The sequence below is a fragment of the Lepidochelys kempii genome, chromosome 10, assembly GCF_965140285.1.
Source record: "Lepidochelys kempii isolate rLepKem1 chromosome 10, rLepKem1.hap1, whole genome shotgun sequence".
Classification (NCBI taxonomy): Eukaryota; Metazoa; Chordata; order Testudines; family Cheloniidae; genus Lepidochelys; species Lepidochelys kempii.
Genome location: NC_136389.1, coordinates 8,198,540 through 8,211,350, shown reverse-complemented (window position 1 = coordinate 8,211,350; position 12,811 = coordinate 8,198,540). Strand labels below are relative to the sequence as shown.

The 12,811-nt window shown below is 47.0% G+C and overlaps 1 protein-coding gene across 8 annotated transcripts in view; it reads left to right on the top strand.

Annotated features, from left to right (window-relative positions):
- MPRIP (myosin phosphatase Rho interacting protein) overlaps nucleotides 1–12,811 on the top strand; it is a 172,267-nt gene that overhangs the window by 141,552 nt on the left and 17,904 nt on the right. For 5 of the 8 annotated variants that reach the window (XM_073361861.1, XM_073361858.1, XM_073361862.1 and 2 more), the window contains 3 exons: nucleotides 2,379–6,263; nucleotides 11,258–11,405; nucleotides 12,156–12,273. In XM_073361861.1, the coding sequence (XP_073217962.1) occupies nucleotides 2,379–6,263; nucleotides 11,258–11,405; nucleotides 12,156–12,273 (4,151 nt within the window). The remainder of the gene's footprint in view (nucleotides 1–2,378; nucleotides 6,264–11,257; nucleotides 11,406–12,155; nucleotides 12,274–12,811) is intronic. The other 3 variants (XM_073361865.1, XM_073361864.1, XM_073361866.1) reach the window with 1 other exon arrangement.

Here is a 12,811-nt window from a genome sequence, read left to right as displayed (position 1 = left end):
GCAGAGGAAGCACCCTAAGCTTCCAAGAGGGAAGAGCTTCTCTTAACCTGCTGCTGCCAGCTCTCTGCCAGACTGGGGAGTTCTACCTAGCCCCCTTAAATTGGAAGACTAGCTGGCAAGAAAAAGGGCTTGTGAGGGTGGAGAGGGATGAAGGTCTTGGATGGGCTGACCCAGGGGGAGGGGAGAAGAAAGCTAGACAATTCCTGTGTGTGTTAGCAAATTCCGAAATGTTCATTGGACTTGCCACTTCATGATCTGCAGCTGTAGCTTCATGTTCTTAGACTGTGTTTGATATTCTGTTATGGCAGCAACTCATGTTGGCTACAGGCCCTGGGCAGGATCCCACATTTCCACAACAACAGACCAACTGCGGCTTCCCTAGGGTGAAGGCATCTTGCCACCCTTAAACTGGAGCCCAGCAAAAAGTAGACTAGCACAAAATTGGCTACCAAAACCTGCTCCACCATGCTTGACATTCTGAGTTGGCCTTAGTGCCTTTGAAGTTAGGAATAAGAGCAAGAATCAAAGTACCTAGTAGGTGGGCGCAAATCAGCTCTCATACAATACCAACCAACCCACTTTTTCATCTAAAACTAAATTGAATCTTGTTGAGAGTCTGAGAATGTCTGTCTTCCCCCTCCCCACCTTTGATGGCTGCCTTTGCATTTCCTAATTCTGGTAGACAAATTCCAGAGCCAAAATTCCATGTGAGAATTGAGTATTTCTAGTCCAGCAAGAAACCATTAGTATCTGAGAGAGGGATCCTGTTCCCTGTTAACCATCGGAACAATTTACCAAGGGTCACGGTAGATGCTCCATCACTGGCAATTTTTAAATCACGATTGGCTGTTCTTCTTAGTTATGCTCTGGAATTATATTAGAGACGTTCTCTGGCCTGTGATGTACAGGAGGTCAGACAAGAAGATTGCAAACCTTCTGGCCTTGGAATTTATGAATCTTTGAGAGTTCCAGCGCTACTCTGCAGACCCAGAAAGTCTGGATAAACTTTAGGGTACTTACCTGAACAGAGTGTCTGTATTTTTGTGAGGTCTTGCCCACTCCCAGTCCTTATCCTTGTACAGATCCCTTTCATGGGCATTAACACTGTTGGTTCTGGCAGCAAACACTCTGCACGTTTCTTAATAATAACAACGCTGCTGGACAAGAATTGGTACTGATGCATGCACCTTGCACTGAAGCCGGTTTTGAGCTCTTGTAACCCCTCTGATGTTTCTTGCTGTTAAGCTTAGTCACAACTGAAATATCTTGAACCCTTTGAATTCTAACAGGTGGTAAAGCACTAGTGCTCACTCTTTCTCTTTTACATACCTGGGACGTCTTCCAGCTCTGGTGTGGGAGGGGGTCACTTTACTAACCTGCCCTGGGTGGATATTCTTGCATGTTTTTGGTGTTAAGCATGACTTTAATGTAACATAACTGAGTGTCACATCTGTGGGCTTTCCCTACCAGCAAACAGAGTACAGCAAGGCGGGCCAAATTCCTAGGCTTAACGCTGTGCTTCTCTTGCCTTTTCCTGTTTGTGTATTTCTTTTAAAGATATATAATTTCTGTCGACTTATGCATGACTCTCTTTGTGAGTTTTCTCTTTGCATGCTACACTGCTTTGGTTTGAATCTCTCAAAGGTTTGTTTGTTTTTATTTTACGTTCTCATCGTACCTGTTTTTCCCTTTCACTTGTCTTTTTTTACAGGTAGAGAGATTAGATCCTCCCCACTCTTAAGATTTAGTAATAATCTTTTTTAAAAGATGAGCAGCCAGATGAAGAAGCCTGTTTAGCCATTACAGAAATGACATCACTATGGCAGCCATCTCCTCTTCCTGTGGCTTGGCAGGAAGTGATGTCATTTACTTTCAACCTCACTTCCTGTTGTTGTTTTTGTTCTGAAGGACTTTGTTATCTGGAATTGTGCACTTTTTGTTTCACAACAAACTAAAACAAACAAACACACCAAATTGAGCAGCTCCTCTCTCCCCAACCTGCTCCTTTTCCTCCCTGTCATCCTCACTCCCTTCCAGTCTTTCATCTCTGTTTTATTTTACTAGTGTTTCCTTTTCCATTGTTTTGGTTTTGTTTGACTTGTTTTTCATAGACTGTTACCTTAGAGATGTTTCAATGTTACCATCTGTATTTTCTGTTAATCAGAAGCAGATATTGCCCCCTTTAAAAAAAACAAAACAAAAAAAGGTGGTTTAAAAGAAAAATTGAACCAAGAACAGAAACCTTCCAAAATTGGAGCATATGGGTAGTAGCCAAAACAATCCAAGGAGCTTTCCCATGGTCAGACCTGGCCAAAGGTGTGACACTCAGAACTGGGACCCAAGTATTACTAATCTAGTATTTAATCAATTTTTTTAAGACCGAGGTGGCAGCCTCACCATCGGGTGCCTGGCAGAGGCTCCATAAAGTCAATCAAGACCTCCAAAGTGAGCTGGAAGCCCAGTGCCAGCGTCAGGAGCTGATCAATCAGCAGATCCAGTCACTGAAACGTAGCTATGGTGAGGCAAAGGATGTGATCCGGCATCATGAAGCCGAGATTCAGAGCCTGCAGGCAAGGCTCAGTAATGCTGCGGCTGAGCTGTCCATCAAAGAGCAAACTCTGGCCAAGCTGAAGAGTGACTTAAAGAGTGAGAAGGAGAAAGCCAAAGAGCAGCTGGAGGAGTGGCAGCACAGTGAGACCACTCTGAGCTCCCAGTTAAAAGCCAGTGAGCAAAAGCTGAAGAGTGCAGAGGCGCTGCTGCTGGAAAAGACACAGGAGCTGAGGGATCTTGAAATGCAACAGGCATTGCAAAGGGACCACCAGAAGGAAGTGCAGAGGCTCCAGGACAGGATTGCAGACCTGAGCAGGCAGCTGAACGCTAGTGAACAGGCTCGGATCCTAATGGAGGAGAAGTTGCAGAAGAATTATGAGGCTTTGTTGGAAAGCTGTGAGAAGGAAAAGCAGGTTTTAATACGGAGTCTGAAGGAGGTGGAGGATAAGGCCAGCGAGTACGAGAATCAGCTTCAAAACAATGAGCAGCAGATGGAAATTCTTCAGAAAGAGAAACTGAATGCAAAATTTGAAGGCAGCGAGATTGTCCACCAGCTAGAGGAGCAACTGGAGATGAAGGAGGCCAGCATCCAGAAGCTTGCTGAGGACATCAAGGAACTTGAAGGGGAGAGAGATCAGATCAGATGTAGGTTCCAAGAGCTGATGAATCAGGTTGAAGAGTCAGATAACGAAGTTGCCAAGCTGCAATCAAAGTTGAAAATGGAGGAGACCAACTATGATAAGCTGGAGCAATTGTACGAGAAAGTATCAGATCAGTTCCAGAGCGTGCAGAAGGTGCTGGAAGAAAAAGAGGAAGAGCTGAGACACGTTAAGGAAATGCACTTGAGAATGGTTGAAAAGAAAGATCAAGACCTCAATGAGGCTTTGGTTAAAATGGCTGCTTTGGGCAGCAGTTTAGAGGAAACAGAAGTAAGGTTACAGGCCAAAGAAGAGGTTTTAAAGAAGTTAGCTAATGTGGACTCAGTACCGTGTGCTAAAGATATGGAGGACTTCTGCACTAATCTTGAGGCTGCTGAAAGTCACATTCCAGACATGCCAGCTCCTGAGGGGCTTCCAGGTTTGAATTATGTACTAAAGGAGGAGGTTGCTGAACGTCCTGAGACCAGCCAGAGTCTGGCTGGTGAGCATACCATGTTGAATGCCGAAAAACTTAGGTCTCTGTTGAAGTCTACCGAGCGTCAAGACAGAGAGCCACAGCAGAAAGCCTTAGTGAAGTCTGATATAGGAACCCTAGGTGCCAAAAGGCAAAGAATCCGCTTCTCAAACATCCAGTGCCAAAAATACATCCATTCAGATGGGTCGGAGAAAAATTGGACTAGTAGCACATCTTCAGACACAAGCCAGGACAGATCACTGTCCGAGGAAAGCATGTCATCAGAACCAGTTCTTGGTTACCCAGCCTCAGGAACCAGTGACTCTGAGACTTATCTCTCAATCATCCATTCCCTGGAAACCAAACTTTACATCACAGAGGAAAAGCTCAAAGATGTGTCAATGAAGCTTGAAAGCCAGCAAGGTCATAACCAGGAAACTCTGATAGCCCTCCACCATCAGTGGGCCAGCACAGAGTCCCAGCTTAGGGAACAGCTCCAAGCTAGCTTATCTGAAGTTGGTGCTCTGGTTTCACAGCTGGAAAATGAGAGACAGGAAAAGTTCAGAATGATAAAAAATCATGTCAATGAGCTGGGAGACTTCCAAGTGAAAAATGATCAAACCCTGATCTGCTTAGAAAAATGCAGAGAACAGCTAAGGGCTTTACCCAAATCTGACCAGGAGAAAGAGAGAGATTTGTTTCTTACCACTCTGTCCAGCATGGAAACCACCTTGTCAAATGCAGTCCAGGTCTTGCAAGGGACACCCATCGCCTCTGATTATCAGCAGAGCGAAAGCTGTGTGGCTCAAACTCCACCTGCTGAAGGGAGTTTGCAGGAGGAACAGACACTCATTTCCCAGCAGCAGCAAGTTGAAATGTCTGATGGAGACCAGTTAAGATTGCTTTCTGAGAGGATAGCATTTGAAGCCTCCCTGATCAACCAAATAGCAGAATCTTTGAAAAATGCAAGCTCAGAGATTTCCCAGATTCTCAGAGAGATTCATGGGACAGCTGAGGTGGTTTTTTTAGAGCCGGCAAATGTGTCACATACAGCAATTGCCTTGGCCAACATCTTATCTAAGAAGCTGCTACTGGAAGGTGAATTTTGGAGCCAGGTGGAAGAATTGAGAAAGCACTTGGGCACCAGAGAAGAGGAGGTAGAAAGCAAAACAGAAGCAGCTAGTTTTAGTTTTCCCCAATGCCTTGTCCAAACAGTAGCAGATGCTACATTGATCAGGGCAGAACTTGGTTTTGTGGCACAGAAGATGCGAGAGTCTTTTCATCAGAGGTTAAAAACAATTGAAGAAGACCTCCACAATACCAAAACAGCTCTCCAGCAACATAAATGCATGTTAGAGGAAATCATCAAAGCATATAGGACCTCTGAATTTGACAGGGTTATGCATCAAATTTCTGAAGCACTTGAAATCCAAAAAGATGCTTCAGAAAGAACCCAAACCTCTTGGGATAGGAGTCACCTCAAGGTAATGCCATGTCAAGATTCAGCCAAGATGATACAGGCCCATGGTTTGCCAGACCATAGTAGTGAAGCTCTTGTTGCCATTCAAGAAGACCTTGCCCAACAACTCAAAGAAAAAGCAAATGTTCTTAAAGAAATATCTGTTGCCTTACTATCCTTGTCCCCTGAGGAAGCCATACGCGATTGCCAGAAGCTCCTAAAAATTTCTCAGTGTCTTTCATGTCATACATGCATGGGAGATCTTGAGCGCTATTCATCATTGTTAGTTCAAGATGCAGTTATCCAGGCTCAGGTTTGTTATGGAGCTTTCAAAGTTAAACTCAAGTATGAAAGGGAGCTAAAATTTTACAAAGAGTCCTTGCAAAACATGGACGCTCTGTGTCAAGAGCGTGTAAAGACAGTGTCTGCCCTTCGTGAGGAGTACGAAGACCTGCTTCGAAAGCAGCAGAGTGAATATGCCGAGATGATAGCCATCATTGAACGGGAGAATGTAGACCTTAAGGCAAAAGTCTCTCAGCTGGACAATCAGCGGAGGCTCTTGGAGGAAGAAGAGCACAAACACAGCAAAAACTTATTTGAGTTACAAGGCAGGTATGAGGAGGAGATGCAAAATGTGATTGAGCAGTTGACTAGGACAGAGGACACTCTGAAGGCAGAGAGAACAGAGGGCCTAAATCAACTTGATGCCATCATCCGAGATAAGCAAAACATGGAGAGGTATCACCTTGAGCAAATGCAAATGTTGGAGGACAAGTTCCAGGCCAACATAAAGGAACTGCAAATCATCCACAATGAGGAACTGCATACTTTGCAGGAGCATTACAACCAGAACCTGCTGCGCTTACAAGAAACACTAGACAATTACCAGAGGCAGCACCCAGAAGCCTTGCCTTCCAAAGGGTCTGAAACCAGTGACGGGAATGAATGGGCAACAGATCAGCCCGAGGGCGGGATGCTGGTCTCCGAGAGCGAGTTAAACTCCATGCACGGTTTGAGAGAGCGCATTCAAGAGCTGGAGGCCCAAATGAATGCCATGAGGGATGAGCTGGAGAACAAGCACGTGGAGGGGAATGCTTCAGCACTGAGGGAAAAATATCAGAAAGACTTTGAGAACCTGAAGGTTTTGAATACATTTAATTTTACCCCATAACCCTTCCTTCCTATCAATGCAATGTTCCAGTTTGTTCGGAGGCCCTTCTCGTACATATGGTTCCCCACACAGGGACAACACTCCCCATAAGACCTAAGACAGTTAAGAGAAACCAAACCAATTAAAATGACCTGTAAAGTCTCTCTCAACGCACGTTAGTTTTCTCCATGCTTCCCTTCTCTGTGCTGGGATGCATTCTAAATGCGTTGCTTAGTGCTTCTAGTCCCTTGTACCTGGCTGTTTAAAAAGGCTCAGCACAATGAGAGAGAATTATTTGATTGGGAACGGTGGCAGAGGCTGCTGGTGATTTAGTGGTGGGAGTCGGGGTCCAAAATGGCTGTAATAATGTCACGCTGCAACCAAGCCTCCTCCAAACACGAACATTGCAGTGTTTTCCTCATGGCTGAGTCATACATTCTGTGCAAAGCAGCTTCCCAGAGCTCTTTCCTGGTCTGATCAAACTTCAAGCCCAACTCCCTTGCCTTCAGAGCCCTAATGCAAAATGTAAATGTATACTCTCAAAACGTATGTTTGTCGGAGGAGGGGAGAATCTGTCTGGTTAAAAGAGGACAAGTTTTATAGACAAAAATTAATACTAATCTCGGCTCTATGTGGCTAACAGGGAAATCCAGTGTTGCTGCTTTTTCCAGCAGTTCTTTACGTGACAAACAGTGCACAGTTGTTGGAGCCCGGAAGTAGGTGCAGAAACAAAGTTTGAAGGAACAGGAGCAATGGCCACAAAATGCATTTACACACGATGCTCCACCATTCAGGGCTGGCTATCAAAGCAGCACCTGGCATTACAGCTTCTAAAGACTGTTGTTTTTTGAACTTGAGACCATTTCCAGCTGGGAGCTGGTTCTGTAGCAGTGAAATATGGAGTTGCTAACAGCGCTCGAGCTGATTTCCAGGTTGAATATGGAGCGCAGGTACCAAAAGGTCAGCCAATCCAGACCGCAAGCAATGACCCAGGGTTCATGGGCAGAGAAGCAAGTCAGACAGAGGTGCTTGCAAGGGAGCAATAATCCTTCAGAGTCAGCAGAGAGATTTTAAAGTGACGAGAGAGCCTGAGTCTAGCAGGAGCATTATTGAACCGTGCAATCTGCAAGGCTTGGAAGTAAGGGATGGAGCTAGGGTTTATGCCAGTTTCTGGATACATAGCATTTTTAGCCTGGGAAGAATGGTAAATCTACCCAAGTTCCTCTTCCTTTTCCTGAGACAAACCCCTCATTCGGCAGGAGGTGCTGGATAGATTGGAGCTTTAAGGACAGGAACTGCATTTCTTAAACACACAGGTCCTAGGATATCTGTTGCTGTGACTTCCACAGACAGCTCCAAACTCCAGTTACTCTTTGAGAGGAAAATCCCTTCCTAAACTCTTACCCAACTTCTCCCTCAGCCCAGTCACTGCCACGGTTACTCTGTCCTTGAAAACTAAAAAGACCTTGGAATCAGTGTCCCAGGCAACATGCCATTTTCCAAATAGGGTCCAAGAGGAAGAGTGTTCTTGCTTTATAAACAATTCCCTTTATTGTGCATCCCACAGTGGCCTTTTTGCTGCTTCCAAACTCGCTCGAAAAGCCATTAGACCTCACTGCCTCAACTGTTTTCAAACTGAGACTCCCTATTGGAGACTGCTGGAAACCTGCAGTTTGCCAGATGGCAAAACAATGGAGCAGTAACCTTTGGCAGACCTGTGCTGAGGAAGGACAGAGAGAGATCTCTAGACCTCCCTCCCTCTCGCCTTCCCTCACTTGTATGAACTGAGGGGACAGAAACAAAAATATCAAATTAATGTTGGTTACTAGGAAGCTAACCCAGGCACTTTCCAAAACTCTCTTTAATATGCACATTAAAATAGCATTAAAATACTTTTCTCCTTTCTTTTGCATACTCTGGAACTTTACGACCCTCACTAATTTCTCGGATTTACAGCAATGCGTTTACAATAAACTAAATACTGTACCTACCAACCAATGTTATTAAGAAGCACTTGCCAATTTTCCTCCCTGTGTTATGCCTGTAGATAAGAATCCTAGCATAACAAAGCTACCTCACCCTGATGCTCAGTCAGCCAAGTCCAGATAGGTTATGGCACCGGGTTATTAGCAAGAAACAAGGTTGAGAAAAGGAAAAATGCCTCAGGATAAAAAAGCAAGTCAAAGAATAAAATCCAGACCTAGAATTCACACTGATCACATAGCATTAGACGATGAACAGGGGACTCTTAAGAATAAGAATCAGTAGGGCTCAGTGGGTAACGCTCTCACCTCTGGAGTCACATGTTAAGTCCTACATGAGGACTTAGGCTCATAACTAGTGCTGATGCTACAGGATATGCTCAGCAGGTGCTGTATTGATACAGGAGCCATTAAACTTTAGCCACTGAAGACAATCCAGGTTAAGGTTTAAGCTCCTCTGGTCAGTGCTGTCATGCAGTAAACCAGACTCTGATGACCCAGGCTGTATATCTGAGTGCATAGAGCAGAGAGAAACTGGCAATGCAGGGTTGGATTTGTGGGGTAGAAGTTGCAGGGGGGTCAGTTCACAACCCTTAAATTCTACTTTGGATTCATTCTGACCTCAAACTTAACTGAAACAGTTAAGTTTCTGTGGCTCCCACCAAACACACTGGTGTAAAATCAAGCAGCGCTCCAGTGAGGTCAAGGTAGCTGAATGACACCAGTCTCAAACTGGCATAAATAGGAGGAGAATCTGACCCGTGACTCAAACCCCGTTTGCCAAGAGGTTCATGAAGTATGATGGGACCATTTGGCTAGTTTAGCTCTAGTGTCAGGTTTGTAACACAGCCCTGAATACAGGCACGTTTCAGAACTCACTAGCAGAGTTTTCATCACCAAGCTTTGTCTACATAGGTCCTGCCCAGGATCTGATGCACTTTGAAGCTCCTGGAATCTCAGTTGCATTCTCTCCTGCTTGGTTTCCTGGAGTATGGGTCTGGCAAACGCATTTGTTGCTGTGTGGAGAACTGAAACTAATTCCCAGTTGCTTTGCCTTCTGATTCATTTTCAGAGCTCTCTTCCCAAGTGGGGTGCCAGGAGGAGCAGATTAGAGGAGCTGGCTGGCTTCTGAAATGGAAGGGAAATCTTTGAGCCAGGGTGGGCCTACAAAGTGACCTACTGAGAGCGGAAACAGGGCTGGCTCCTGCACGGGGGAGCCAAGTACTGCATGTATAATTTCTTCTGTAGCTGATGGCCTGGCACGGGGAATATGGCACCTTCATGAAATAAAGAAAAATCTAAGCAGGAGCCATGCAACTCATGACTCAGCCCTCTGTGCTCTGTGGGAGCTGGTGGGTAGAGATGCTGAGGATCAGGGCTGTCGGCTTCTCCCCTGACCCGACAAACGCAGGAAAGAGGCCGTGTAGATTGGAGTTTGGTTGCTGTGATGGACAAGCACAGGGAGGCTCCATGGCTACAGCCCTAACATGTGGGTTGTGGTGCTGTTGGATCTCACCAGGGCCTGGTCAGCAGTTGGCTGGTGCTCCTAAGAGCAGCACCTATGTTCTGCAGAGGAAAATGCTGGTGATGCAGTGGGTGAAGGCCTGCCCTCCGAGTCAGTACAGAATCGAGGTTCTGGTGCTGGGATGCAGGAGGTGCCATCATTTAGATGAGAGCCAAAATTCAAGACTTCACTGTTTGTGATTATTATAAATCCCATAACACTTTCCCCAACAGATGGCCCCATTGTCCCAGCCTTACTCCAACTCTGGTAACTAATTCTAGCACCCTGAATTCCTCAGACAGTTTCAACTGAATGTGGTATTCGTTCATCTTCACCTCCTGTCCTAAACTATAATACAGTGTTACTGTTAAACAGCTACATTCCATCCCAGAGGTGGCTGCATTTCCGTGGTGGTTGCATGCCCCTTCTGTAGCCTGCACTGGAGATTAGGGGTTTGAAAAGAGACTTGAAAGCACAAATTTAATTGCTTTTGAAAGCGAGGAACTGGTAATCTGGTAAGAGCCCATCATGTTGCGACTCCAGCCTATGCAAACTCACTAGTAATCCCTTTCTCTTCCCAAATAGATCATTGTCACTGCAGCTCAAACATGCCCTGCAGCCGTTGTCCTGGACCACGCACGTGGCCCTGCTAATGGCTCTCCAACATACCAACTGGTACTCCAGCCCTGGGCCCCTACACGCCCCTGCCAAGGCATCTGAGTCTTGGCCTGCAGAACACCCTTGCGCTTGCCATCACGTGCCACTGCTTTACAGAGGCTGTCACTCAGGCTGAGCATCAGAAGTTTGGGATGGGAGAACGTGGGAAAGATTCCTGGAGTTCAGTAGATTTGCTGGAGGCTGCTGTTCTGGGTGTGTGAAGTTGTCCCTCGTGCAGAGAGCAATGAGTGGTGTAAAGGGGTTTGAGGGGAGTGTGAGGAACTAGGTGGGGGCTAGGAGGGAATGAACTCCAGCGCAGGCTGGGGGAGATGGTGCAGGACCTGAAGGGTGAGAGCAAGGCTCTGGAAGTAGATGCAGTAGAAGACAGGAAGCTCCCAAAGGGACGGTAGGGATGCATCCTATTACATACATTTTCCTTCCCCCATTTAGGGCCTAATGCCAACCCCACTGAAGTCCATGCTGGTCTTTCCATTCACTCCAGTGGGCTTTGGATCAGGCCCTTAGAGCAATCTCGAAAATGGAACCCCCCCGCCCCCCCCCACCCTTGGACAGCTGTTGGGCCACTCCTTGCCTAATAGAGTTAGAGATGGCAAAGACCCCCTAGATCTGCCAGTCCCTATCCCCTGGCTAGGGCAGGGCTAGTTCCTACTACGCGCTTGCTTATCCATTGTCTATGTGTCCATTTGCTGGCTGATCCACATTGTGTTCCCCTCTCAGGCTGTTGGGGCAGTGTGTGTGTTCACTGCAGGCACCTTGCCTGAGAGGGCATCGCTCCAGACCATGTTAGGAAGATAAATTCCAGCTCCCCTTCCATTTTGCAGGCGACATGTGAACGAGGGTTTGCTGCCATGGAAGAGACACATCAGAAGAAGATTGAGGATCTGCAGAGGCAGCACCAGCGGGAACTGGAGAAACTGCGGGAGGAGAAAGATCGCCTGCTAGCAGAAGAAACAGCTGCTACCATCTCGGGTAAGGGCCCAGCAGAGCAGTTGCTCCACTCGTGTGTGACCTGAGGGGGAGGGGAAGGTTCCCTCAGCTGTGTGCATGAGGAAGGGGCGTGTGGATGGAGCACTCACCGCAAGGCAGGGTGGACAGGAAGTGTGGCACAATCAGTGAAGAGCCCAGGGGCTAGTTTCCAGTCTGACAGTGGGAGATCAGGGTGGGTGGAGGGAGCACGGGCTGTGGAGTATAATTGCGGGAGGGTGCGAGGTCTCTGGGGCACAGTTGGGTGAGGGGCGAGGGCAGATGGGGCAGGGTTTCGGGGTGGGAGGGGGTGATTGATGGAGAGCCACCTCCCATCTCTTGTCCTGTTCTGATGTTCCTCTCCTTGGCGATAATGTAGCCCAGCCAGTTTTTCGCTCCATCTGAGGGAGGCGTTACTTACTGCTGGGGCTAATTTATTACCGATTCCACAGTGACTTCATTCTTCAGTGCCCAGGAGAATTTAAAATGCCCAAGCCCAGGCCTTGTGCATTCAGAGTCCCATAACTCAAAAAATAAACTGAATCAGGCAATTGTTGAACGTCTATTAAAAAGCAAGATTTGCAGAAGCCCTTTCACTGCTTTATGGCCATTGCCATGTAATAAAGTGATTGTGAAGCAGGGAAATTACTCACCAAGGTGACTCACATTTTGGGGGAAGGTGGGGGGGGGACTTTGGACCAAGTGGTAAATGCATCACCTCCTGCAGAGCATTAATCCTCTTTCTGTCCTGTGCAGCCATTGAAGCCATGAAGAACGCCCACCGCGAGGAGCTGGAGAGGGAGCTGGAGAAGACCCAGCGCTCCCAGATCAGCAGCGTCAACTCGGATATTGAGGCCCTCAGGAAGCAGTACTTGTACGTTTCTCTCTCCTCCCCCCTCCTTCTCTCCCCCCCCCCCCCCCGCCTTCACCTTGCACTATGTGCTGCTAATGCTCTAAATTAGCTTGACTCACAGGGCACATTTTTACTCCCTTTGGAAGTGAGGCACTGAGAGAGACCTGTTGTTATAGAGGGTGATGTGGAAACTCCACTCAGTGCCCTTCCATCCTAACCTGTGCCCTGCCCCGGACCTCCACACCACTCTGCTAGTGCTCCTCAATCCTGACCTGCAGCCCCCTGCCATCCCTGTTGTAGGCTCCCAGAAATCTTTAAATTTTCCATCTCCAGATACCTGTATCTGCAGCATTCTCTGTGTTACAGTTAACGTAGTGTGCAGATGCATGGTGGTGTTTTCCCTGCCGCTGGAACTTTGTTATTGCTCAATCAACTCTGTTCGCACAAGGCAAAAGCACTAGCCTTCAGTGAGGACCAAATCTGTGTTAGTAGGGGAGTTGGAGGAACAGCTAAGCTGCTTTAGCAGGCTTCCTGCCCATGTATAACACATCTGTGCTCA